Source organism: Musca domestica, unplaced genomic scaffold (assembly GCF_030504385.1).
Source record: "Musca domestica strain aabys unplaced genomic scaffold, Musca_domestica.polishedcontigs.V.1.1 38, whole genome shotgun sequence".
NCBI lineage: Eukaryota > Metazoa > Arthropoda > Insecta > Diptera > Muscidae > Musca > Musca domestica.
The window spans coordinates 1,992,366-2,020,281 of NW_026712324.1; the positions used below are offsets into that span (position 1 = coordinate 1,992,366).

Genomic DNA, 27,916 nt, shown 5'->3' on the forward strand with positions numbered 1-27,916 from the left:
AGTAAATTAAAATAAGAAAATAGTAAATCATTTATAAATTCTTTGTTATTATTCCATTACAACAACATGCATGATGACGATGATGGATGACATGCATTTAACATCATGCAAATCATGCATTCATCCATCCGTCCAACCATCTCACAATCCATCCAACGTTATGTCTCATCATCATCTCTTTCTCATTCTCTCTCTCTCTCTCTTCTCTCTTCTACCCCTCAGTGGCCAATTAGTTGTAATTTTTAGTAAATTCAGCGTACTTACGTCCAAGACAGGTATGTTTGCGGAACTGCAAGAAACCCTCCACACAGCGACAGGCTCCATCCAGACAACTGCTGTTGGACACCTTCATGGTGCACTGTTCGTTGAGAATGCAATCGCCACCCAGGAGTTGAGCTGTAAAATTGAAGAGGAAAAAGAAAAAAATTAATAAATTTTGAAATGCATGCATTCATTATTAATGGTTCTACGGCCCGAAAAGCCCAGGCCAGGCCATAAGGAAGAGACAAACAAACACCCAGACACACACACACACGAAAACAATCAACTAAATTTGGCTCCCAGGCCATCCTGGGCCATAAAAGTGTTAAATGTTAATGTCTGCCGACAAGTCGTTCGGTCAAAAAACATGTTTTTTTTGCGGCACTGAGATGGTCCGGGATAGAATGGAAAGAAATTAAGCAGGGACGTGGCTAAGTTTTGGGAAATATGATATTTAAAGGGATATCCATCAACATATTTTTAACACTAGAAAAGAAACCCGAAATTTTGATTCGTACTAAAAGGAACAAAAAACTGCGCTTTTTGGACAAATACTATATGCTTTTGGGTCTATCATCAAATTCAGTCCTAGCTGCTAAAGGACGTCAGATAACTTAGAGTTTTTGGAAATTCGTACCATTTAAGAAAGCTACCAGAAAGTACTAAAAATGGTGGTTTCCACTACGAAATTCGTACTAAAAAGTACTAAATACTGTACTGCAAGAGCTAGAAATCTTAAATTTGATATTTAGCTTTGCGTGTCAAAGCAACGGTTTTAGACCCTAGGTCTCTTTGGACCAAATCCGTTTCAGGACATTTGGAGTCGATCTAGCGATGTCCGTCCATCTGTCTGGCTGGCTGGTGCGCATGATAACCGATTTGGTCCAAACTTGGTACATCGCAATATTATTATCAGACTTAAAATAAGTTGGGAGATAGGCAATATCGGTCCACTCCTTTAAGTACCTCCTCCACAAAAGTTCGAATTTTTCAAAAAAATATTTAAAGAGAAAGGATTATCTAATTTTATTCAAACTTTACCGTCCACTCCATCAAGTACCTCCCCCACAAAGGTTCAACATTTTGAATAATTATAACTCTTATAAAATGTGATACAAGGGCCCGATTGTCTTCAAATTACACACATCATAATATTTTTATTAACCTAAAGTTTGGTGGGAATATATCGGTCCACTCCTTCTTGTACCTCCCCCACAAAGGCTCAATATTCGGAATATCCACGAAGCTCAGAAGTCGAAATTATCATCGGATTCCATTCGGACTTAGCGCATCTCAATATTTCCATCAACACAAAATCTGTTATAAAGATGGTAGAGATTGGACCATTTCTTTTGGAACCTCCCCCACATAGGGTTCAAGATTTTGAAAAACAAAACGCTCAAAGAAAGCGAGATAAGCATGCAACTCTCTTCAATTTTTACTCAGGTAAATATTTTTGCTAACAAGAGATCTGTTGTGAAGATGATATATATCTGTGGGCCCTTCTGGTTCCTCATCCACAAAGGGTCACAATTTGCAATACTATTATCTGTCAAGTCAGCGATTCTTTACAATTTGGTATATCTACATGTTTCTCCAAACCAGAAATCTGAGATGAATATAGAATTTATGTTTTTCCAATTTTATGGATTTAAATGTTCGATTTTCTTGTAATTCTGCCCATACCAATATTTTTATCTGTATTAGATGATGAAAAATGAAAATATGAAAATGGAATACTTCCGTCGAATATATCTGGTGCCCCACGCCATTTTAACATTTTCTAAAAATTATCACAGATCTCCTGTGAAGTGAAGGAAGTAACCAATATAGTCCAAACCTGGCACGTTGCAATATTTACATCATATTTATTTTATTTACGATACGAAATTGACAAAATTGTCCCGTTCCTTCAGAACCTAATCTATGCAGGGTCAATAACTTGAATAATCATAACAGAAGTCGAAATATATTTAAATAATCGAACATTGACTGAGGGTATACATCTGTCGGCTGTTGCCTTTTAACATATTTTTTGGTACTTTTTGCTGATATTTGTCATAGCCGAACTCGATTTAGGTTAGGTAAAAATGTTACGATGTACCTAGTTTGGAACACGATGCTTCCGTCGAAAGTTATAGTGCTCGCGGACAAACTGACCTGAATCGGGTTGAAAACTTTCGCTTCAGTGAAGTTCAAATATCTCTCCGTAGAATGTTTTCTACTGGTTCATAAAGGTCCACATTCTGACAAAGGGTTTAGCCATATTTTTTAATCGAATTTGTTGTAAATCTCAAAGGGCAAAAAACATATTTGCAAAGAACAGCCTATAATGGCCAGGTTGCCTTCCGTACCCAAAGTAAGGGTACTTTTCCCATATGCAGTATTTTCACATTTTCGAACTGGGTTTTTTTCAAAAATGTCATTTTGAGTTTGTCATAAGTATCGCCATCTCTGGCTGAAAGGTTCAAGCTAGTTTCAATCTTTACTCGAGCGAGAGTACTCCTGCTATTAAACAACGGCTGTACTCACTTTTCTATGCCTCTTGAATAAGAGCGAGTAGGCGTTCTTCGATTTCGAGTAAGAGAGAGAGAGAGATTATCCGCTCAAAATCGAGAAAATTACTTTACTCTTGTCGAGTAGTTTTTTTGTTGTTGCTTTTATTTTTTTGGACTCAAAATCCAACGGACCACTGAATATTATTCTCTTCTTGATTTTTTACATTACATTTTAAAACATGTTTGCTAGTAAAAACACTCGGACACATAAACTGAAAAATATCATTTTTCCGCTCGATACTGCTCTAGAAAAAAATCTTACTCTTACGAGCATTTCGACTACCACTCTTAAATTTAGACAGGAGTAACTTGCGAGCACTTCCACACAGAACAAAAAAAGTGGATAATCTTCATGTTAACGCCGTACTCCTATGAGCAATTATGAGCCACACAAAACCAAGTTTTCGTGTTCCATCCATTTAACGCTACCTCCTAACATTTGATATTTTCATGATAATAGTCAAAGTTAACAAGTAAAAAGACAGTAAATTCTGCCGGGCCGAACTTTGAATACCCTTCACCACTTGGAAGGAATTTTCCAAATTTCAAAAAATTGCGTTGAAAATACTGTCATAATCATCAAAATACCGAATATGGGAAGATACCGCATTTTGGGTGCTATACAAAGACTTGAACCTGCATAGGCAATTTTCTGTTATGTAGTAACCATTAGGAACATGAAATACGAAATTTGAAACAATTCCGGTGAAAAACATCGCTAAAATCGTCAAAATTCCGAATATCTGGAGGTAGCGCTTTATGGGTACTATATTAAAACTCAGACCCATATTTACAGTTCTATGCAAGGATGTTTCTTATATAATGGGCATAATTGGGTTAAAATTGTGACAAAAACACCCAAAAAGAAAATCTTAATCTTTCCATACATTTATGTGGGGGCTATACCAAAACATGGACCTATATAGCCCATTTTCAATACCAAAAGTACTGCAGAAGTAACACACATCAAACTACTTCGTTTCGTTCGGAAGCTAGGATGATTTTCACAGACGAATGGACATCGCTAAATCGACATAGAATCTTATGCTGATCAAGGATATATGTACTTTGCGAGGTCTAAAATGAATATTTCGAGTTGTTACAGACGGAATGAAAAACTTAATATACCCTCCATACTATGATGGAGGTTCAATATTTGGAGTTCGTAATAACCTTCTCCAATGAAAAATGTTTATGAAAATGTACATTTTCGTGTTGTCCCCCATTTTTCGAACTGGAGAATCACAGGTTCCTAATAAAATAAATTATATATACCGCTCGAACAGTGGATAAAAATGTTTTCAAAATAATAATTTTTGGTAAAATGGCAGAGGGTTTTAAAAGAAAGATATTAACTGTTTTTTACTCGTTCTTCCCAAAAGGTCTTCTATAGAGAGTAAAATTTCTGTGTTCAAAATATTTTTTTTTAGTACTACTTCTAAGGTTTTATGATGGTTAAAGGTTTTTTCATAGTTTGTCTATGATTCGAAAACTTCACTCTGCTTGGAAGCTTTGTAATGGTCTTCGACCTCTACATATTCATAATGTGAAACTCTTTCAGGAACATGAACTTTTCATAAGCCTTCTGCAGAGAGAGAGAGAAGGAGGGAGAGAAAGAGAGGGAGAGAGAGATAGAAGAAAAGAAGATTATTTCTAATGTTCTCTCAAAAAAAGAAGGAGACTTCTATACATTCAAGACAAGTGCCAATGTTCAATACATTGGTCTCTTTTCAAAAAATATATCCTTTTGTTAGTCTAATATAGTAAGGTGCCTCTACGAAGAGGAGTGAGTTTCTCGATCATCATTTCATAGAAGTTACCCTATTAAAAAAAAAACAAGTATTTTCTTATGTTAATCAATTTTGGACCCAAACTCTGTTGTCTTTATTCCTTGCTGTCTCCCCTTTCTTAGACACGTTTCTGTTTCCACTTCCCTTCCTTACAATAGAGAATTTCAAGGCATCTTTTTTTTGTTTTGATATTTCATACTTACATGACAAACATGTTGTACTGTTGTATTGGACATAGTACGGGGCACATTCACAATAGCCGAGGGCAGAACACGACGATCCCTTAATAAAATCCGTACAATCCATGTCGTGTTGACATTTCGAGCCGAGTGTCGATGCTGCCGCTTGTGTGGTAAATAATGTTACAAATAACGCTAACTGTAAAGGAAGAAAAGAAAAAAGAAATACATAAAAAATTAATAAACTTTAACAAATTGGGGAAAGGAGAAAATGTATTCAAGAGCGTCGAATGTAGAATAACCAACAAAAAATTTAGAGAGAGGGAACATTGAGAATTTATGAAATTGATAAGAGCAATGAACGAATTGAATAAATGTGTTAATTAAAATACAAACAAATTAAAACTAATCATATTTAAGTGCGTGTTAACTGATTCATGACGTTGTGGCGAGGGGGCTTGACCCAGTTTTTATGGAGGTAAATTCTACAGAATAAAAGCATTGATTTTTTTCTTAACCAATTTTTATGGAGGGAAAATTCCATTAAATTGAGAAAATACTTATTTTTGGAAAATTCTGACAACATTTTAATGTTTGATTTACAGACTCAATTCAAGCGTAGGTCAGGTAAAAGAATATCGAAAGAATACCCCAATTCGATGTGTGTTTTCCATTTTTTATTCCCTCTACCATACAGAGTATAGAGGGTATATTATGTTCCTCATTCCGTTTGTAACTCATCGAAATAATAGTTTTAGACATAACAATATATTCATATATTTTTGATCAGCGTAAAATTCTCATCCGATTTAGACCTGTCCGTCTGTTGTAATCACGATAGAGTCCAAGCGAATAAAGATAGGAAGTTAATATTTTGCACAGATCAGTCTTTTGTCTGCAGACAGGTCAAGTTCCAAGATGGACCCAAGATCGATCCACGATATCGTATTGAATATATAAATATTCAATGAAATTGTCTGAAAATTCACAAAAGGAATTTCAAGCGACCAGTTTTGCCACCTGGAAGGGTATTGTCTATATAGGTCCACTATGTCGTATGTCCCGCAGTAAACGCTACCTACCTATTTTTGAGATTTTGATGATTTTAGCTAAATTTTTCTGTGGAATTGTATAAAAATCCATTCAAGAAGTTCTTTCTAAGCACTTTACCCCCTGGAAGAGAAATGTCTTTATAGGTCTATGCTGGTCCAGCTTTTCGTATAGGCCCCATATATCAGTAGCTCCCTACATTCGGTATTTTGACGATTTTATGCATAATATTCACCGAAATTTCGTATAGGTGCTAAAGTCGGTGATAGACAAGTGCCTCTGCAGGTCCAAGTCTTCATATAGCCCCATATAGCAGTACCTCCCGATATTCGGTATTTTGATGATTTTAGGAACATTACTCATCGGATTTGTATTTAATTTCGTATTTAGAATTCGTAATGGCTATTGCAGCTTATGACAAATAATTGCGTATGCAGTCCCACGTCTCCGTATAGACCCCATATAACGGTACCTCCCGATATTTGGTATTTTGATGATTTTAGCGACATTATCCACCGGAATTGTTTCAAATTTGGTATTTGAAGTTCGTAATGGATATTACAGCCTATGACAGAAAATTGTCTGTGCAGGTCTACGTCTTCGTATAGCCTCCATATAAGGGCACCTCCTGATTTTCGGTATTTTGATGATTTTAGCGACATTATTCACCGGACTTGCTTTAAGTTTCGTATTTAGAGTTCGTAATGGAAACTTCAGTCTATGCCAGAAAAATGTCTATGTAGGTCCAGGTCTTCGTATAGCCCCGATATAACGGTATTTTAATGATTTTAGCTACATTATTCATCGAATTTTTTCAAGTTTTGTGTTTGGATATTGGCTTATGAATAAATTTTCCTATGCAGGTCCACATCTTCGCGTAGACTCCAATATAACGGCTATGTACGGAATTTTTAAGATTTTAATTTTTTATTTTTTGAAAATTTCCAAATTAGTTCCATATGGTGGAGGATATTCAAAATTCGGCCCGGTCCGACCTGTTTTTTTTTTTTTTTTTTTGAGAAAAATTGAAAATTGCATTCGGCTTCTTTAGAAATGCATTAAGTGTCAGTTAATGCTTGTTTTCCCTAATTATTTTCTTTTCTTAAAAATCAATGAATTAATTGCCCCATTTCCTCTATTGAATCTTCAGTTAAAACGCTCATAAATCGTCAAATAAAAGGTGTAGAAGAAAGTTTTCAAACAATTTTCAAAGCTCTTTTAGAAAAGATCAATAAAAAGAGGCACTCATAAAAAATTTCATACAGTAGCCAATAAATAATAGAGGACAAATAAAAAAGAAACAAAGAGCCGCAACCAAAACAACATCATTTCCCTGCTCAAAATAAAAATTTTATTTTATTTTTTTTGTGTTTATTATCCAGAAGTATAGAAAGCTTTCTAAATCATTGAAAGAGAATAGCCAAAGACCGAACGAAAAAAAAAAATAACAAACAACTGACAACTAATTTCACTATTTACGATCGATTCATAAAATCGTATCGACAGCATCTGAACCACGTTAACGTGAGTGTTTCCAGCTAACCGGCCGGCCAATCAGCCGACCAGCTAGCTATTCAACCGTTGAGGCAAGCTTTGCCATGCCAGCAGCTCGGTTGGTCACTTCATTAGCAATTAAACGGAAACTATAACAAACAGACAAACAAAAAAAAAAAAAAAAAAAGAATAAAATTTTGTGCAAAGCAATTAAGGCGAATTAAATGCCAACCTAGAAAACTATCAGCTTCAGTCGTCGGCCACCACTAACTGTCATCAAACATCAATAAGCCATAAGGCAAATATTTTTTTTGTTGGTTTAGTTGTTTTTTCGTTAACTTCAAACGTACGAAGAAAAAAAAAAAGAAAATCCATTAGAAAATTTTTGAAATTTAGTACACTCGCATAGCTTGATAACCTATATTGGGAGGAATGAAGTGGCAGCAGATACGAGAGATAGTCGTATTTAATTTGAATGAAATGTGAGCGATAAGAGAGAGACATTTCGTTAACTGTAATTTGAAAAAAGAAAAAAATAAATAAATAAAATAAAAACAAAAACCAGTAAAGAAAATCCTAAAGTCGGGCGGGGCCGATTTTATGATACCCTACACCACTTTGCTAATTTAGTTGAGCTCCACATAACAATTAAAAGTTTTTATGGGAGAATTCAATCATACACGCTATGAATATGAATATAATTTAAAGTTCAAAGGACTAAATATGCAGAAGCATTTGTATCTTCTAAATTCGGACTTATATTGCCCATTTGGTGCACAATTAATTTGAAATCAGATAAAATATGTATGGGAGCTATATCCAAATCCGAACTGATCTCGATAAAATTTGGCAAAGATATTTCTGAGCTGTATTTGATATATTTCCCTGAATATCGTTGTTACGGAGTGCATATTACGGCTGTGGGTAACAAATACAACAAATCGGATGAACAATATATACTAGCTTCTAGACTCAATTCGGTCGTATGTGCCAAATTCCATCTCATTTGGGCAAATATTAGACATTTCGTGCACAATAAAAGGTAAATCGGACGAAGTTATATATGGGAGCTATATTCAAATCTGAACCGATCTCGATAAAATTTAGCAAATGCATTTCTGAGCTGTATTTGATATATTTCCCCAAATATTGTTGTTACAGAGTGCATATTACGGCTGCGGTGGGCAAAAATAACAAATCGGATGAACAATATATATGGGGGCTATAGCTATATCTGAACCGATATCGATCAAATTTGGCATACTTATTTTCAGGCCTAATTTGGTTGTATGTGCAAAATTCTATACTATTCGGCCTGATATTACACGTTTGGTGCAGAATAGAAGGCAAATCGGACGAAGATATATATGGGAGCTATATCTAAATTTTTACCGATAATTTCAATAGGGTTCGTCCTTGGGCCAAACAAATGTTGTTTGGAAAATTTCATCTCAATCTGATAATAAATGCGACCTGCATTTTGTTCACAAGAATACATGGACAGACGGACGGACAGACGGACGGACATGCATAAATCAACTCAGAAAGTGATTCTATGCAAATAATCAAAAGGAACTTTGGGTCTATCTCGTTTCCTTTTGCCTGTTACAAACAAATGCACAAAGACATAATACCCTGACCACCTTGTGGTGTAGGGTATAAACAGGTAGAAACTGAATTATATACCATCTACCATAAAGGAAATTTACATGTATATGCAACGAGGTAAATGTTATCAATTAAATCGATAAAATCGGCCTATTCTCGCCTAGACGAATGGGTCTATGGAGAGCCAGGAAAACGTTCGGTGCCCGGACATATTCCCCATTGCAAGTATGGGGGTTAACGGACAAAGTGGACATAATCCCCATTGCGACTTTGACCATTTGCCAGATAGAAAAAGCAAGGCTTAAGGTCTATGATTGGATGGACCAGTTATTTTTTTTATCACCGGTAGGTATTTTAAAACAGATTACGGCAAAGTAATTTTATTCGTGGGGAAAATCCAAAAAATGCAAGAATTTTCACCGCAAACAAATAGATTCAAACGAGCTAAAGAGTTGCTTTGCTTGGCCGAAAGTGGTGAACTGCCGAATTTGGTTTTCTCCGTCTCCGATGAGAACACATTCGTTGTCCAGCAGTTTGTAAACAAACAAAATGATCGCGTTTACTTGCCAAAGAGGTCAGCTGAAAATGTGTACCTTCGGTTGGCCACCAGAACTCAAGCGCTGGGCATGGCGATGGCGTGGGCCGCCATAACTGTCGATGGTCGCTCTCCGCTCGTATTAATTGACCGTGGCATCAGAATAAATGCGAATATTATTGCAAACATATTCTGGAGGGTGTATTAAAGCCTTGGGTACGCAAACATTTTGGCCACAGACCTTGGACATTCTAACAGGACCCAGCACCATCGCACTCAGCAAAAATATTCTGGAGGTTGTATTAAAGCCTTGGGCACGCAAATATTTTGGCCACAGACCTTGGACATTCCAACAGGACTCAGCACCATCGCAGTCAGCACGCGCCACCCAAGAATTGTTTCAAAAGAGGTTCCTCACTTCATTTTCAGCGCACAATGGCCACCAAAATCTCCCATCCAGATACCAATCCGTTGGACTATTGTGTCTGGAGTATTTTGGAAAGCAAGGTTGGCACTAAAAAATCACCTCAAGCAAGCGCTTCGCCGTTAATGGGCAAAAATACCGCAGAGCAACATTCGGGCAGCGTGTGACGTGTGGTTTCATTAGTCGTTTGAAGGCCATAATTCGTGCCAATGGTGACCAATTCGAACAAATCTAAACTTATTCTAAAATTTAATGCCATTTCCGATCATTTTTGCTTTCATTCAATATAATTTGAAAAAAAAAAAAAATTAAAAATTATGGCTTTTGGCTTTGTTGCAGTTTTTTTATTTCACCCTGCATATCATCTTCACAACAGATCTTTTGTTAGTAAATATGTTTATATGTGTGAAATTTGAAGAGAGTTAGATGCTTATATCGTTCTTTTTAGGGAGTTTTGTTATTCAAAACGTTGACCCTTTGTGGGGGTGGTACAAGAAGAAGTGGTCCGATCTCTACCATCTTTATAAAATATCTTGTGTTGAGGGATATATTGAGATGTATCAAGTCTGAATGAAATCGGATGTTAATTTCGCGTTTTATGAACTTCATGGATATTCAAAATTTTGACCCTTTGTGGGGGAGGTACCAGAAGGAGTGGACCGATATATTCCATCCTAACACTAGACCTTGGGTTAATAAAATTATTGGGATGTGCATAATTTGAACACAATCGGACTCTTACATCACATTTTATAAGAGTTATAATTATTCAGAATTTTGACCCTTTGTGGGGGAGGTCATTGATGGTGTGGATCGATATTGTTCATTTTCACACCTATCGTGGAACTCATGCAAATTTTAGTATTTGCAAAGTTGGAGCGAAATCGGATCAGCCTTTTTCTTTTTTGGCAGAAAAATAGTTTCTTTGAAAATGTTGATCTTTTGTGGGTCAGGTAGCAGAAGGAGTGAACCGATAGTGCTCATCTCCGAACTCGATCTAAGTTTGACAATAATGAGAGTTATGGTGCGCAGCAGCCAGCCAGACAGACAAATGAACGGACATTGCTAGATCGACTTCAAATGTCCTGAAATGGGTTTGGTCCAAAGAGACGTAGGTTCTAAAGCGTTATTTCAATGAGCCACATCTTGACCATATCAAATGATATATATTCTCTCTAGCCATATGACTGAGGGTATAATAACAATGTGAAACAACCAATCTGGGTTGTGGGGGAAAATTTAAGTAGATTTTTTCTTAGTGTTCTTTTCGTAGATTAAACCCCAATAGGATTCTGGGTTCTCAAGCCAAATTTACTATGAGGTCCTTTGGTTATTTCAATGAGCGTATTGTATATGATACGATATATATACAAACTGTTACATATCCAGACCGAATACTCTATATTTTTTGTAACATCGTATCCAACCTATAACGAATCCAGAATATCAAATTATTCAGGCATTCAGGTGCAAAACATGGCAAGGACCTTCAATATATTAACACTTTAAACTTCGGTTATATGGAAGGCAAATTCAAGAACGGGATCCCTATTGAGAGTTTTATAGATTATGGACACTTCAGTTTTAAAATATGCCCGGGACCTGAAAGACATCCGAAATCCATGATATTGTCACGTTTGGGCTTATGACAAAACATGGATCAATATTGATAATTTTTCACAAGGCAACTTTTATATGGATCCCACACCAAATGGGAGACTTCTATTATTTTTTATATTTCCAGGAAACACTATAGCTTATTTTGATGACATATTTGCTCAGAGGCTTTAAATTTCAAAAAAAAAAAAATATATATATATTATTTTAACTCTTATAGTTCTCAGCGTAATTAAGATGTGCCCACTTATTTATATTTATAAAATCGCTAATATCAAATCGTTTTATTTTCTCTTAACGCCACACTTTGGCAAGTTCGTTTCTTAAGTCTTTCGTTTTCGTTCAGTTTTCACTTGATAAATTGACGTAGATTCACAAAATAATTGACCTATGGTAATAAGTGATTTCAAATTAATACCGAATGATGTGCCATATTCACATAGTTAACAGTAAAAGTAATTTTATAAAAAAAAATCAGTTATTAATAGATGACTTCAAAACTAATTTTACAAACAGACAGCACTGCAATAAATCTTCTGGAAATATCTAAATTTACAACATTTTATTGTGAACTGTGTCTTTTGGAAATTACAGGTGTCTACACAAGTTTTTTTTTTTTTTTGCAAAAATGTTATGATAAATTGTCATTTGAAAATAGATGCAATGCGCCGAAGGCACTGGAAATGACGGCCAACTATATGGATGCTGACACAAATCTTTGGAACTGAACTAAATTTGAAATTGAGTTTTAAATTTGAGTAATCAATCATTGTGAAGTGTTGACTATTGTAAAGATTTGTGGTATTCAGAAATGAATAAATAATAAAAAAAATTGAAAATGATTTTTTTTAATTTAATTTTGAAGACTTGAAAATGATTTTTACGGAATCTCTCGTGTTATTTGTTAATATGTTTCTAAGAATTTAGTATTCAGAAAATAATCTTAAAAATCTTCTGATTTGGCTTGATAGACCCGCAGAAATAACACTAAAAATATAATAATTAATTGTCCTGGGGTTTCCGTCTTTTTTCAAAAAGTGCTCAGCAAAATCCACGTTTTCTTAAAAATCGCATGTATTGGCTTACTTTAATATTTATTAGTCCTGGTGTTTCTATAATTTCCCCTATTGCCTCTTCAAAAAAATTTTCAGAAAAGTCCTCGTATGTGGTTCTTAGAACCCCTTCTTAAAAATTTCTATTTATTTATTTATTTTATTTATTTATTTATTTTTTTTTTTTTTTTTTTTTGAAGAACAGTCAAAATTTAATAATTTATTAGAGATATTTGTTTAAAAAACGGATATAACGCTGATGGTCAGGAAAAAAAACAATAAATCCACGATTTCCAGGATTAAAAAAATAATAACTTCACTTCGATTAAAGCCCTGTGGACTGATAAAAAATATTCTTAAAATTCCGCGCCTATGGCTCAGATGTCAAATAACAAATATTCTGAAAAACCCACGGTTATGGGGCAATGATAAAGGATAACAAATATTCTTAGAAATCCACGATTTTACTTTTTATCCGTGTTAAAAAAAAAGTATTCGAAAAAATTCAGATTTTTTAATACTCCTAAAAATCCACGTTTATAGGGGCCTGATAAAGAATTAAAAATATTCTTAAAAATCCATGATGTTACTTTTTATCCATATTCAAAAAAGTATTCGAAAAATTTCAGATTTTTATACCCTCAGCCATATGGCTAGAGAGGGTATATATCATTTGTCTTTGGAACAAATCCGTTTCATAACATTTGAAGTCGATCTAGCGATGTCCGCCCGTCTGTCTGTCTGGCTGGTGCGCAAGATAACACTCAAATGGAGTATACGTTTTGGTCCAAATTTGGTACATCGTAATATTATTGTCAAACTTAAATTGAGTTCAAAGATAAGCAATATCGGTCACTACATCAAATAACCCCCCAACAGCAAATATCAAAATTTTGAATAATTGTAACTCTTATAAAATATGATATAAGATTCTATTTATCTTCAAATTGCACACATCACAATATTTTTATTAACCCAAGGTCTGGTGTGAAGATGGAATATGTCCGTCCACTCCTTCTGGTACGTCCCCCACAAAGGGTCAAAGTTTTCAAAAAGTAAAACGATTGCAAAATCCGAAATAAGCATCCGGTTCTCTTCATATTTCAAACATCTCATTTTTTCTACTAACACAAGATCTGCTGTGAAAACGGAAAAATGGGACCTTCTGATACCTCCCCACAAATGGGTCAAAATTTTGAATACCCATAAAGCTCATAAATCACGAAATTAACATCCGATTCCATTCAGACTTGGTGCATCTCAATATTTCTATCAACACAAGGTCTGTTATAAGGATAGTAGATATTGGACCATTTCTTCTGGTACCTCCCTCACAAAGGGTCAAAATTTTGAATATGAGCTTTATCATAAAACGCGAATTTAAAATTCCATTCAGACTTGGCACATCGCAATATTTTTATCGACACAAGATCTGTAATAAAGATGTTAGTTATCGGACCATTTCTTCTGCTACCTCCCCCACATAGGCTTCAAGATTTTGAAAAACAAAACGCTCAAAGAAAGCGAAATAATCATCCAACTTTCAAATACATTTCAAACATTTTTGCTAACACAAGACCTGCTGTGAAGAAGCCTAATATGAAGGTGGAAGCGATCGGAATTTATGATTTCGCATAAAATTGGATATAAATATTCGATTTCCTTTTTATTTTGCACATAGCTATATTTTTATTTGTATTAAATGATGTGAAATATTTAAAAAAAAAAAAATTCTCAAATATTCGGAATATGACAATTCTGAGTTGAAATCAGTATTGTTTGTGAGAAATAATAAAAATCCTGGAAGAGACTTTTTTCCATTTTCCCATTTTTTTTTTTTGGTTTGAAAACAAGTGAAGGGTTTTAATTCTCAGTTGATTCCCTAAGTAGCCATTTGGCAGCGCTTGGCTAAGTGTCACACCGTCTGTCACACTTGTTGGAGATGTGTGCTTTTATTTCCCCCCCAAAAAATAGCAGTAAACGATCACTTCTTGTCGTAAAATGAGTGATTGTTAGAGAGTTTTATTTCATTTGGTTTGGTTTGGTTTTTTGTGACTTTTGGTTAAAACGTCCCGACCCGAAATGGCGGGTAAATATTTTGAGTCATGGCATAGAATGCCAAAGAAGTTACCATTTTTTGTTGGTTGGTGCTATTCTTTTGTGTGAGCGCTGTTTTTGTTATTGCCATTCTGTTTGTCATTCATTGTGTCGTTAATGCCCAATTTTGGTTAAGATGGTTCGCTGGCTGGTTGGTTGGTTGGTTTGGATGGATGGTCGTCTTTTTATTTGGTTTTATATGGCATTTGTTGTTGTGGCTGAGATTTATAACGATTACCAGCACTTCATGTCGTTGGGAAAGTAGTTTAAAGAAGGCTAATAGTACTTGACACTCGTCAAATTGTAAATTCAATTCGAAGAGAATGGCGTATTTGTGATTGTTACTTAGTTTTTTCGGGGGGTTTTATTTCATTTCCCATTCCCAGTCCCAAGTCCCATTTTAAACATTTTATTGTGTGGCCAAAACGATGTGAATGGATTTATATCGGTTTGGTAGCAGAGAGGGGGGTATTTTCTTCACTTCATTATTTGTCTACTTTAGTTAAGGTTGGTGGTGTTTTTTTTTTCGGGTTCTGTTCTGATTTTTATTTTTTTTTTTTTTTTGTTGGTCTATTTCGTGTGCATTTTCTGCTCCATTTGGCTTTGTTTAGCAATTAAAAATAGTTTTTAATTTTCGTTTGCTTTGGAGGTCTTCGGTGTGGTTGGAAAACTTAAATGTTTCTTTTTTTCGGTTGCGCTTCAGCAAAACAAATTGTGCCATGACCGCCTGCCTCTCTTTTCTGATGGCAATCGTCATAAAATCGAGTGGCTCTAAAAATAAAATGTGGGTCAGTTTGGCGTTTTTTGTGTGCTTGTGTGTGACGACGTTAAATGACCAAGTTTTCTTTTCAATGTTAAAGGCACACACTCACACACAAACAGACATACAAAGAATCAATGGAATGTTTGGAGATATGTGTTTTATTTTTGGGTGAGGGAAAGGTGAGGCTGCCATTGAAAAATCTTTTTTAGGCTATGACATTGAAATACATATTTGATGATAATCGAGATAAATGTGTCATATATGTTGACATTTCGCAGAAGGTCATATTTTTGCAGTAAAAAAAAGCAAGTTAAAAAGCAGTAAGTTCGGCCGGGCCAAACTTTGAATACCCTCCACCATTTGGGGTCTATACGACATGGACCTACATAGGCATTTTTTGCCATTAGCCATTACCATATTCAAATTCGAAACTTGAAATAAACGGTGAATAATGTAGCTAAAATCATCAAAATATCGTATATAGGGAGGTACCATTATATCGGAGCTGTGCGAAGACCTGGACCAGCATAGACAATTTTCTGTCACAGGCTATAGCATCCATTACTAACGTCAAGTACGATATCTCAAACAATTTCGGTGGGTATTGTACCTAAACTCGTCAAAATACCGAATATAGGGAGGTACTGATATATGGGGCCTATACGAGGACCTGGACCTGCATAGACATGTTTCTGTCACAGACTGTAGTTCCCATTACGAACTCTAAATACGTAATTTGAAACAATTTCGGTGAATAATGGCGCTAAAATCATAAAAATACCGAATATTGGGAGATACCGTTATATGGGGGCTATACGAAGACCTGGACCTGCACAGACAATTTTCTGTCATATGCTGTAGCATCCATTATTAATCTCAAATACCAAATTTGAAACAATTCCGGTGAATAATGTCGCTAATACCATCAAAATACCGAATATAGGGAGGTACCGTTATATGGGGGCTATACGAAGACATGGACCTGCCCAGATAATTTTCTGTCATAGGCTGTAGTATCCATTTCGAACTTCAAATACCAAAGTTGAAACAATTCCGGTGAATAATGTCGCTAAAATCAGTAAAATACCGAATATCGGGAGGTACCGTTATATGGGGGCTATATGAAAACGTGGACCTACATTGCCCATTTACGAAATTAACCTGCCTACTGGAAAAATAAACACGTGTGCGAAATTTTAGCCTTCTATCCGAATTCGTTCGAAAGATAGCGTGATTACAACAGACAGACGGACATGGCTAAATCGACTTAGAATTTTACGCTGATCAAGAATATATATACTTTGTTGGGTCTGACATGAGTATTTCGAGGAGTTACAAACGGAATGACAAAGTTAATATACCCTCCATAGTATGGTGGAGGGTATAAAAATATATATACCGCAGAGCAACATTCGGGCAGCGTGTGACGGTTTCATTGGCCGTTTCAAGGCCATAATTCGTGCCAATGGTGACAAATCGGAACAAATCTTAACTTATTCTAAAATTTGATGCTATTTCCGATATGTTTTGCTTTCATTCAATAAAATTAAAAAAAAGTAAAAATTATGGCTTTTGACTTTGTTGCAGTTTTTTTTTAATCTCAGCAATGCATTTTTGACAAAAATATTCCTTCGGCGTTGTTGGCCTTTATGTTTTTTTTTTTCGAAAATATTTATAATATCCAATATTGGTCCTATTGGATCTTTTAAAAATGTATACAAAAATCCACAATGTCTGTTGGCTGTTTAGAAAATGACTGGCTCTTAAAAAAACTCACGAATTTGACTTTTATAACTCTCAGTAGGCTTTTCAAAAAATATTCTGAAAAATTGAATTGTTGGCTTTAATTACGAATCAAAAGGTTTTCTAAAAAATCCACCTTTTGGTGGAAAACATTCTTAAAAATTGTGTCTTTTCTTGATGTGGGTTGAAATTTTCAGATTTTAATTCTGATATTCTACTAAGTATTTTTTTTAAATAAATACATTATTTCGACTACCAAATTTTGCCACGCTCTTTTGTTGCATCAAGAGTTCTGCCCTGAAAATAAGTAAACACAACACCAATTGCTATTTTTTCACTTTTTTTTCTTTAATTATTTATTTTATGTGAAAACATTGTTAACATGGTATTTTATTCACATATTGTGTGTCGTTGATACCTACACACACATTCATCTCGTGTGAAAAGCATTGCTCAAAAATAAAAGCGACATACATACATTGTTTTCACACGCTCACGCCCGTTTTGCACGCCAATGAAAGAAAGAAAGTTCTGTGAAGAATATCAAAATTTGGAACAAACCTACATTAAGACGAAAACCATAACAAATTTTGGGTTTTTTTTTTTTTGACAATGGTCTAATGGGCGAGAAAAAAAATACATATCGGACAAATTTGATGCGTGGTTGAAATTGTTTTTTTTTTCATTTAAGCCATTAACAATAAGAACATAATTTGGGCAGACAATCAATTTTACATTAAGATCGAGGTAAATATTGAGGGTGGTGGATGGAACAATTGAAGAAAGTATTGAGAAAGTTTGAGTTTGTGAAGATTTTTTTTTTGCAAAAAAAACGGACAACATCTTCAAATGTTTATTTGATGAGTGGTGTTGAGAAAACAAAAGACTTAAGACACGAACATTTATCAGTTTTTTAGTTAAAATTCATCAAAGCTATGACGCTTTTACTGTCTCTTATTTGAAATGTCAATTGAAATCACGGACAAAAATGCGAAATATCGATCCACTTTTTCCTGTACCTCCCACAATGGGTTAATATTTTTAATAATCATGACACCAAAATACACGTGGAACTAATCCACTTTTTACACAAAACTTTACAATGAAACTTAAACGAATTGTTATACCCGTAAAACGTTTTGGTACATCTCCCAAAAACTGTTAAAACTTTGAAAAATTCTAAATTCAAAAAAAATGAATGGTTTCTAGAAAACTGCGAATATCATATAATTTCTACAAATTTAGGTGATTTTTTAAATTGAAATTAGAGGTTTCTTTTTTCTCGTGCACCTTCTTCTTTTGACAGGAACTATAATTTTAACGAATACATTTTTAAGGACTTCCTATTTTCAACTAAATAGTATCTTTTACGAACAAATGTCTTGACTTTTCTTTATGCAAAATATTTTTTCAAAGACGTCCTCGTAATATTCCTTGATTTTTTAATAAATTGACTTTCAAGGACTTATGGGAAAAATCGGGAATTTAAAAAAGATTTAGGATTTCCTGGCAAAAATCATGGATTCTTAAGGAAATTGGTTTTCAAGGACTTTCTAGTAAAAATCATGGATTTTTTTAGAATCTTTTTTCAAAGACTTTCTGGCCAAAATTCTTAAATTTTTCAGACATCTTGGTAAAATCATAGAATTTGCAATATCATTTTCAAGGACTTAATGGTCAAAATCTTGGGAAAATCGATGATTTTTCAAGAATTTTGTATTCAAGGACTTTTTTTCAAAATCGCGAATTTTCAAAACAATTTTCTGTTCAAGGACCTCTTGGCAAAAATCGAGGATTTTTCAAGAATTTATTTTTAAAAATCTTTGTGACAGAGATCGACAATTTTTCAAGCACTTTATAAATTGATTCTTTAAGAATTCTGTTTTCAAGGATTTGATGGTAAAAATTTGTATTTTTTTCTTATTTTTTTTAAGAATTTCCTTGAAAAAAATCTGTTTTTTTTTTTGAGAATTTAGTTTTTAGGATACTCTGGTAAAATCATAAATTTTTCAAGAAATGTTTTTAAAGATATTCCTAGTCAAAAACTTGGATTTTTAAAAATTGAAAAATCGAACATTTTTTTTACAAATTTAATCTTAATGGTTCAAGAACACTTCGACAAAGATCGATAATTATTTGAGAATTTTTTATTCAAAGACTTCCATTTAAAATTGTAAAATTTTCGAAAATTCTTAAGGACAGAAATGAAGAAATTAGTTTTTCTTGAATTTTCTCGCAAAAATGGTTTTTAAGAACTTCCTGGTGAAAATCCTAGATTTGGCAAGTTTTTTTAAAGAACTTCCTAGTCATAATCTTTGAGTTTCAATTTTATTTTCTTATCAAGCACCTCTCGGCAAAAATCGAAGATTTTTCAAGAATTTAACTTTCAAAGACTTCCAGGCAAATATCGACGATTTTTCAAAAAATTTGTATTCGAGGACTTCATCAAAACGTGAATTTTTTAAGATATTTAAGGACTTCTGGAAAAAAATAGGAATGTAGTTTTCAAGGATTTCTTAGAAAAAAAACGTAAACATTTTCAAAAAAAAATTGAAAAATCAAAATTTTTTTTAAAAAACTTCCTAGTCGTAATCTTGGAGTTTCAATTTTATTTTCTTATCAAGCACCTCTCGGCAAAAATCGAGGATTTTTCATGAATTTAACTTTCAAAGACTTCCTGGCAAATATCGACGATTTTTCAAAAATTTTGTATTCGATTTGTATTCAAAACGTGAATTTTTGAAGATATTTAAGGACTTCTGAAAAAAATAGGAATTTAGTTTTCAAGGATTTCTTAGAAAAAAAACGTAAACATTTTTAAAAAAAAGTTTTCAAGAACTTTCTGGTAAAAATCCTTAAATTGTCAAGAGTTTTTTTAATCGTTTTTTTTTTTCAAGGACCTCTTGGCAAAAATCCAAGATTTTCAAGTATTTAGTTTTCAAAGACTTTCTGACAAAGTTCGACAATTTTTCAAGCACTTTCTATGCAAGAACTTCCTTTCAAAATTGTGATTTTTTCAAAAATATTTTAAGGACTTGTGGACAAAAATTAAGGATTTAGTTTTCAAGGATATCTTTATAAAAACGTGAGCATTTTTAAAAATTTTATTTCCAAAAACTTTTTTTAATGCACAAATTTTTGAATATTTTAAAATGGCCATAACTGCTTAAAAGTCAAAAAGAAATATTGAGTTTTCGTCATTTCACACTTGTGATCACAAATAATATCTAATATTTGTGATCAAAAGAATTATTGAATATTTTAAAATGGCCATAACTTCTTAAATATTGAGTTTTCGGCGTTTTAGCTATTATTTGTGATCACTTTTTTAGGCACGAATTATTGAATATTTTAAAATGGCCATAACTCCTGGTGAAAATCCTAGAATTGTCAATTGTCTCCTTAAATATTGAGTTTTCGACGTTTTTAGCTATTATTTGTGATCACTTTTTTAGGCACGAATTATTGAATATTTTAAAATGGCCATAACCCCTTGTAAAAATTCTAGAATTGCCAAGAGTTATTTATCATTATCTTGGATTTTCATTTTTTTGTTTCTTTTTAAGGACCTCTTGGCAAATATCGGAGATTTCTTAAAGAATTTTGTATTCAAGAACATCCTGGTAAAAATGTTTCTAATTTTTTCAATGATTTCCTTAAAAAATCATTTTTTAAGAATTAAATTTTTAAGGACATCCTAGCAAAATCATAGATTTTTCAAGATTTAAAGAAGTTCTTGTCAAAATCTTGGATTTTCAAATAATTTTTCTTTTCTTTCAAGTATTTAGTTTTCAAAAACATCCTGGCAAAGATCGACGATTTTTCAAAAATTTTGTATTCACGAACGCCTTTTCAAAATCGTGAATTTTTCAAGATTTTTATTAGGATTTTTTGACAAAAATCAAATATTTAGATTTGAAGGCTTTCTTCGCAAAATTTTTGAAAAATTTTCAAGAACTTCTGGCTGATAATCTTAGAATTGTTAAGAGTTTTTTTAGAGTCATAATCTTGGGTTTTCATTTTTTTCTTTTCAAGGACCTCTTGGCAAAAATCGCAGTTTTTTAAGAAATTTGTATTCAAGGACTTCCTTTCAAAATCGCGAATTTTTCAATATTTCTTGAGGACCTCTGGAGAAAAATCTAGAATTAAGTTTTCCAGGACTTCTTTACAAAAATCGTGAACATTTTGAAAATTTCAAGAACTTTCTGATGATAATCCTAGAATGGTCAAGCTTTGTTTAAGAACTGTGATCTTGGCCAAAATCTTGGATTTTCATTTTTTTCTCTTGAAGAACCTTTCGGCAAAAATCGGAGATTTCTTAAGAATTTTGTATTCAAGGACTTCCGTTAAAGATCGCAAATTTTTCAAAAACTTCCTGACAAAAGAAAAATCGTGAACATTTTAAGAATATAATTTTCAGGAACTTTCTGCCGAATTCGTGGATTTTTCTAGGATTCATGCAGAATCTGAGATGTTTTTAAGAATTTTGTATTCAAGGACTTTCTTTCAAAATAGCACATTTTTCAGGATACTTATTAGCATTTTTGGACAAAAATCAAATAGTTAGATTTCAAGGATTTCTTAGTAAAAAATTCTAAATTTGTCCAGAATTTTGTTTTCAGGAACACAGTGGCAAAACATCGTAGATTTTTGTTAAATATAGTTTTCAAGAACTTCCTGTCAAATTAGTGGATTTTTCTAGGATTCAAGAATTTCCTGCAGAAAATGTGAATTTTTCTCAAACATTTTTATTTCAAAAAAGTAAAAAAAAACTCGAAATGGTCCCTTCTCAGAAAAAAAGCATCTAGAATCTCTTGCATTACAATTTTTTTTTGAAAATTAAATTGTGAAATTGAAATAAAAGGAATAGCGGTAATTATAACTCACGGCTCTTAAAAAAAAGAAAAACCGAAACAAAAACAAGCTCATTTGGCTACAAGACTGCAACATATGATTTTATTTCTAAGTACCAGCCATGGAATTTCCGAAATAATCACTAACTAACTTCACTTACTTATGTTGTGTTATTCATACATACAAACATACATATGTATGTGCAGATACATACATACGTTTTGCTACATTGTTTTAATGCCAACAATTGCAAAAAGTCAACCGCCCAAAAGCGCCAGAAGATTCTGGTACTTCGTTCTATGGAAGTTTTTCATGATGCTTATGACGATTATGACGGTGGTCGGTCGATGGTACAAAGCTCTACTCATACCTATGTGTATGCCTCCCCGTATGTGCTCTATAATTAAGCCATAAACAATGAATGCTACAGCAGCCGGCCATAAGCCCACTCAGCCTTCTTTTGTACTTTTACAAAACATATTTTCCGTTGGCAACAACAAAAATGCGCCATATACTTGATGGTAACGAACCTCTTTAGGATGTCCAACTACAGAAAGCGAGCAGAGAAAAAAAGAAATGCCATAAAAACTACGAAGAGAGTTTAATAACCTTGGGTATTACCAAAATCGAAAAGCAAGTAATAAGGGTTTTTGGTTTCTTTTCGGAAAACAGAACACGTTACACGGTACAGTGAATTTATTCTTGGTAGGCAGTTGGCTTCTTCTTCGGAGAGGGTGTATCCCCACACGTTTTTTTATGGCTATTGGCCGTAGTTAATAACATATTATTGGAATTTTGTTTTGTTTTAATTATTTAATTACTTTTAGATAACAGATTTTATGGGTTTTCAAAGGTACCTGCTACTTTGAAATTTTTAGTGATTGGAGATTTTTTATTGGTGTTTTATGGGAAATAAAAGAATTTCCAGTTTTCGGGAAATTTTCGAAAATTTCTTTCTTTCCGATAAAAATATACAAAAACAATTTAAAAAGGATCAGTCGGTTTTGCCGTCAGATGTATACCCTCAGCCAATGTTTGAATATTTAAATATATTTTGACTCCGGCTATGTTTATTCAAACGATTGACCCTCTATGGAGTAAGTTCCGAAGAAATGAGCCAATACTGTCCATTTCGTATCGGACCTAAATAAATATGATATAAATATTGCGGTGTGCCAGGTTTGGACTATATCGACTACTTCCTTCACTTTGTATGAGATATGTTATAATTTTTAGAATATGTTGAAATGTGCGAGAGGTACCAGATATTGTGGACCGAAATATTCAATTTTCTTATTTCGTCAAATGCAGATCAAAAATATTGGTATGGGCGCAATTACAAGAAAATGGAACATTAATATCCAATTTTATTCGAAATCATAAATCCCAGATTCCTGGTTGAGAGAAATATTTAGATACATCAAATTGTAAAGAATCGCGGAAGTGTTTTGCAAGTTATGGCAGAAAAGAGTATTTCTTTCGTATTTCTGATCCTTTGAGCGCAAGGGCTTAGCAGATCTTCGCAACAGATCTTATATTAGCAAAAATGTTTTGTATGCGTGCAATATGAAGAGAACAGGATGCTTATTTCAGATTTTATGATCGTTTTGGTTATTCAAAACTTTGACCCTAAGTGGGGGAGGTACAAGAAGGAATTGTCCGATCTCTATCACCTTTATAACAGATCTTGTCATGATGAAAATATTGAAATGCATCGAGTCTGAATGGAATCGGATGTTAATTTCGCGTTTTATGATATACAAGGATATTCAAATGTGAGGGAAGTAACAGAAGGAGTGGACCGATCTATCCCATCTTCACAGCAGATCTTATGTTAATGGAAATAATGGGATGTAAGAAAATGAAGAAAACAGGATGCTTATTTCAGATTTTATGATCGTTTTGGTTATTCAAAACTTTTTCGCGTTTTATGAGATTCAAGGATATTAAAATGTCGGCCCTTTATGGGGGAGGTACCAGAAGGAGTGAACCGATATATTCCATCTTCACAGCAGATCTTATGGTAATGGAAATAATGGGATGTAAGAAATATAAAGAGAACCATATGCTTATTTTGGATTTTATAATCGTTTTGGTTTTTTAAAACTTTGAACCTTTATGGGTACCAGAAGGGATGGTCCAAACTTTACAATCTTTATAACAGATCCTGTGTTGATACAAATATTCACATGTGTCAATTCTGAATGGAATAAGATGTTAATTTTTTAAATTTGAAAAATATACGTAATTTCGAACTCTTGTGTGGGGTGGTACTAGATGGAGTGGACCAATATTTTCCATTTTCACACTAGACCTCCGGTTAATAAAATTATTGTGATATGTGTAATTTGAAGACAATCGGACTCTTACATAACATTTTTAAGACATAGAATTTTTCAAAGTTTTGACCCTTTGTGGGGGAGGTACTTGATGGTGAGGAACGATAATATCTATTTTCGCACCTGACCTAGCACTTCTGCAAATATTAGGATTTGCCAAGTTAGAGGACAATCGCAATATCTTTTCTCTTTGTGTGCACTAAAATATTTTTTTGAAAACTCGAACTCGTTCTAAGTTTGACAATAATATTACGATGTAGCAAGTTTGGACCAAATCGGATACTCCCTCCAAGAGTTATCGTGCGCGCCAGCCAGACGGACGGACACCCCTAGATCGTCTCCAAATGTTCTGAAACGGATTTGGTCCAAAGAGATCTAGAGTCTAAAACCGTTATTTCGATGAGGTACGCTTTAGCCGTATCAAATGATATATACCCTCTGGCTGAGGGTATAATAAAGCAGACTAGCCAGCATGGAAGATTTTTATCTTGGCTGGCCTATCTGTCCTTGGGATTTTTGGACTTTGAAAATTCAGGACAGCTGAATGCTGAAATTGACATTAATTCAGCAAAAGTTTGACAAGTAAAAACAGACTGCTACAAAAATAAACAGTTTTTCAAAGACGACTATCCTAACTGTCAAGGTCTTTCGAAATTATTTGCGAAGGTCCAAAGAGTCAAAATATGTACATTTTTAAACAAAAGATTTCAAATTCTCAAAAAAATTTAACACTTCGGAGAGGAAATGTCCACAGGGACGCCCCCTTCGACTGTGACCCTAACTCAAAAACTATAACTAATTTCTTCGATGGTGTTGACAATTTTCGAGAAAGAACGATGGTTTTTTTTAGATAAATGCAAAGGAACTTTTTTTCTGAAATACTAAACAAAAAAAAAAAAAAAACAAGTAAAACAGCAGCTATGTTCGGCCGGGAATAACTTTTAATAAACTCCTCCAATTGGAAGGAACTTTAAAATTTTCAAAAAAAAATCCGAAAAATAAAGTTTAAATGATGACCTTTATACGGGGGGTATACGAAGACGTGGACCTGCATAAATAATTTTTTGTCATAGTCTGTAGTACCCATTAATATCTTCAAATACAAAATTTGAAACAATTCGAATGAATTATGTCGCTAAAATAATCAAAATACCGAATATAGGGAGATACTGTTATATGGGGCTATATGAAGACGTGAACCTGCATACGAATTTTTTACATAGGCTGTAGTACCCATTACAAATTTCGAATACGAATTTTGAAACAATTCGGGTTAACAATGTCCCTAAAATCATGAAAATACCGAATATCGTAATGAGAACTACAGTCTATGACAGAAATTTGTCTATGTAGGTCCAGGTCTTCTTATGGGCTCCATATATCAGTACCTCCCTATATTCGGTATTTTGATAGTTTTAGGTACTCTATTCGCCGAAATTGTTTGAAACTTCATTTTTAAAGTTCCCAATGTGTACTACAGCCTGTGACAGAAAATTGTCTATGCAGGTTAAGGTCTTCGTATAGACCCCAGTATAACGGTTATATTCGGTATTTTTAAGATTTTAACAGAATTTTTAACGCATTTTATTTTTTTTTGAAAATTTCCAAATTCGTTTCAAATGGTGGAGGATATTTAAAAGTCGGCCCGTCCGAACTCAACTGCTTTTTTAGTTTCTTCCCCTTTTTTAATTTTTTTTTTCGAAATTTTCTGTTAAAAATAGGAAATCATTTCTGGAAAAATATTTTTCACATATATTTCGGAAGAAAATATTTTGACTAAATTTTTTTGGACTACGTTTGTTTTCTATGAATTCGACTCCAAATGTCCTGAAACGGATTTGGTCCAAAGAGACCTAAACCGTTATTTCGATGAGTTACGCTTTAGCCGTATCAAATGATATATACCCTCTGGCTGAAGGTATAATTAAGCAGACTAGCCAGCATGGAAGATATTTATCTTGGCTGGCCTATCTGTCCTTGGGATTTTTTGGACTTTGAAAATTCAGGACAGCTTAATGCTGAAATTGACATAAACTCAGCAAAAGTTTAACAAGTGAAAACAGAATGCTACAAAAATAAGCAGTTTTTCAAAGACGACTATCCTAACTGTCAATGTCTTTCGAAATTATTTTGGGAGGTCCAAGGAGTCAAAATATATACATATTGAAAAAAAAAATTATTTTTAAGATTTTAACAGAATTTTTAACGTATTTTATTTTTTTGAAAATTTCCAAATTCGTTCCAAATGGTGGAGGGTATTTAAAAATCGGCCCGGCCGAACTCAACTGCTTTTTTACTTTTTTCCCCTTTTTTAATTTATTTTTTCGAAATTTTCTGTTAAAAATAGGAAATCATTTCTGGAAAAATATTTTTCACATATATTTCAGAAGAATATATTTTGACTAATTTTTTTTGGTCTACCTTTGTTTTCTATGAATTCCAAAAATTTTTTTTAAATAGGTGATGTAAAAAATTGAAAAAATTTTTTTTTGTCTGTCCAATTCTGAATTACTTTGCGATGTTTGTTTGTATATTTCTGTGAACGTATGTATGTAAATGCTATCAGAAACAAATCAGCGCGGAAGTTTGTTTAACTGTCTTAAATTAAGTTACGTTATAATAGTTTACCTAATGTTTTTGCCCAAAACATGTTCAAGATGATTTGTTGTTGTTGTTGTTGTGGAAATAAAAATCCCGAAATAAAGTAAAGTTTTTAGTTAATAGAGGTCTACAGTCAATTGTGGCTATTAATAACCAATAAATTTAACAAATGGCCAGATATGGTATTGAATTTCTAAAATTAAGTCAAATACGTCTGTTTAGTATAGTTAAAATTAGAAGATAGAAAATAGCCATGTCCCACTGTATATAAGAGAAGAAATGTCCGAAATTAAAATGTTAACATAACAATCTTCATTACACACACACATACACACACACGTGAGCATAAGCAAGATTAATGATTACTTTGAATTTGCATATAAAGTTAGACGACTAACTTATTTTTTTTTTTTTTTTTGTTTTTGCTCATGATACGCAACATTCTGCTCTATATGTTTCGAAATTAATTAATCTCAGCTGCCAGATTGCTGGGCTATAAAACTCCAACGAGCCGAAAACTAACTAAAGTTAAATAATAATACACAAAAAAAAAACAGCTAACATTGCTGTTTACAACTAACTTAATTGTTGGCATGTAAACACATACAGTTTTGCTCCGCATCTCTGGCGAGGAGATAAAATTCTAAAAGGTTTAAGAGTCCAACTAAAAATAATGAAAAACACTTACCGCTAAGTAGAATTTAACAGTTAAAGATGATCGTTGGATATGCAGATGATGCCTTTGCCTTTTATTTTCTATATTGTACTCCATTTTTAATGCGAAATGAAATGATGTTGTTGTTGCTGTTGTTTGTTTTGGGGGCAATTTCCAGATGGTTGTGTGGTAGAAGAACTGTTTAAAATAACTACAACAAGATTACAGCACCACAACGTTTATGTAATGTTATTTTGAACGTAATCTGAAAAGAAGAAGCAAAAAAATAAAAGAAG

The 27,916-nt window shown here is 33.5% G+C and overlaps 1 protein-coding gene across 1 annotated transcript in view; it reads right to left on the minus strand.

Moving 5' to 3' along the window:
* Nucleotides 1-27,916, minus strand: part of LOC101897345 (trichohyalin) — a 98,833-nt gene that overhangs the window by 43,241 nt on the left and 27,676 nt on the right. The window contains exons 2-4 of the mRNA XM_005183102.4: nt 27,654-27,885; nt 4,813-4,987; nt 265-396 (exon numbers count right to left, since the gene is read on the minus strand). Of these exons, the coding sequence (XP_005183159.2) occupies nt 265-396; nt 4,813-4,987; nt 27,654-27,737 (391 nt within the window). The 5' untranslated portion in view covers nt 27,738-27,885. The remainder of the gene's footprint in view (nt 1-264; nt 397-4,812; nt 4,988-27,653; nt 27,886-27,916) is intronic.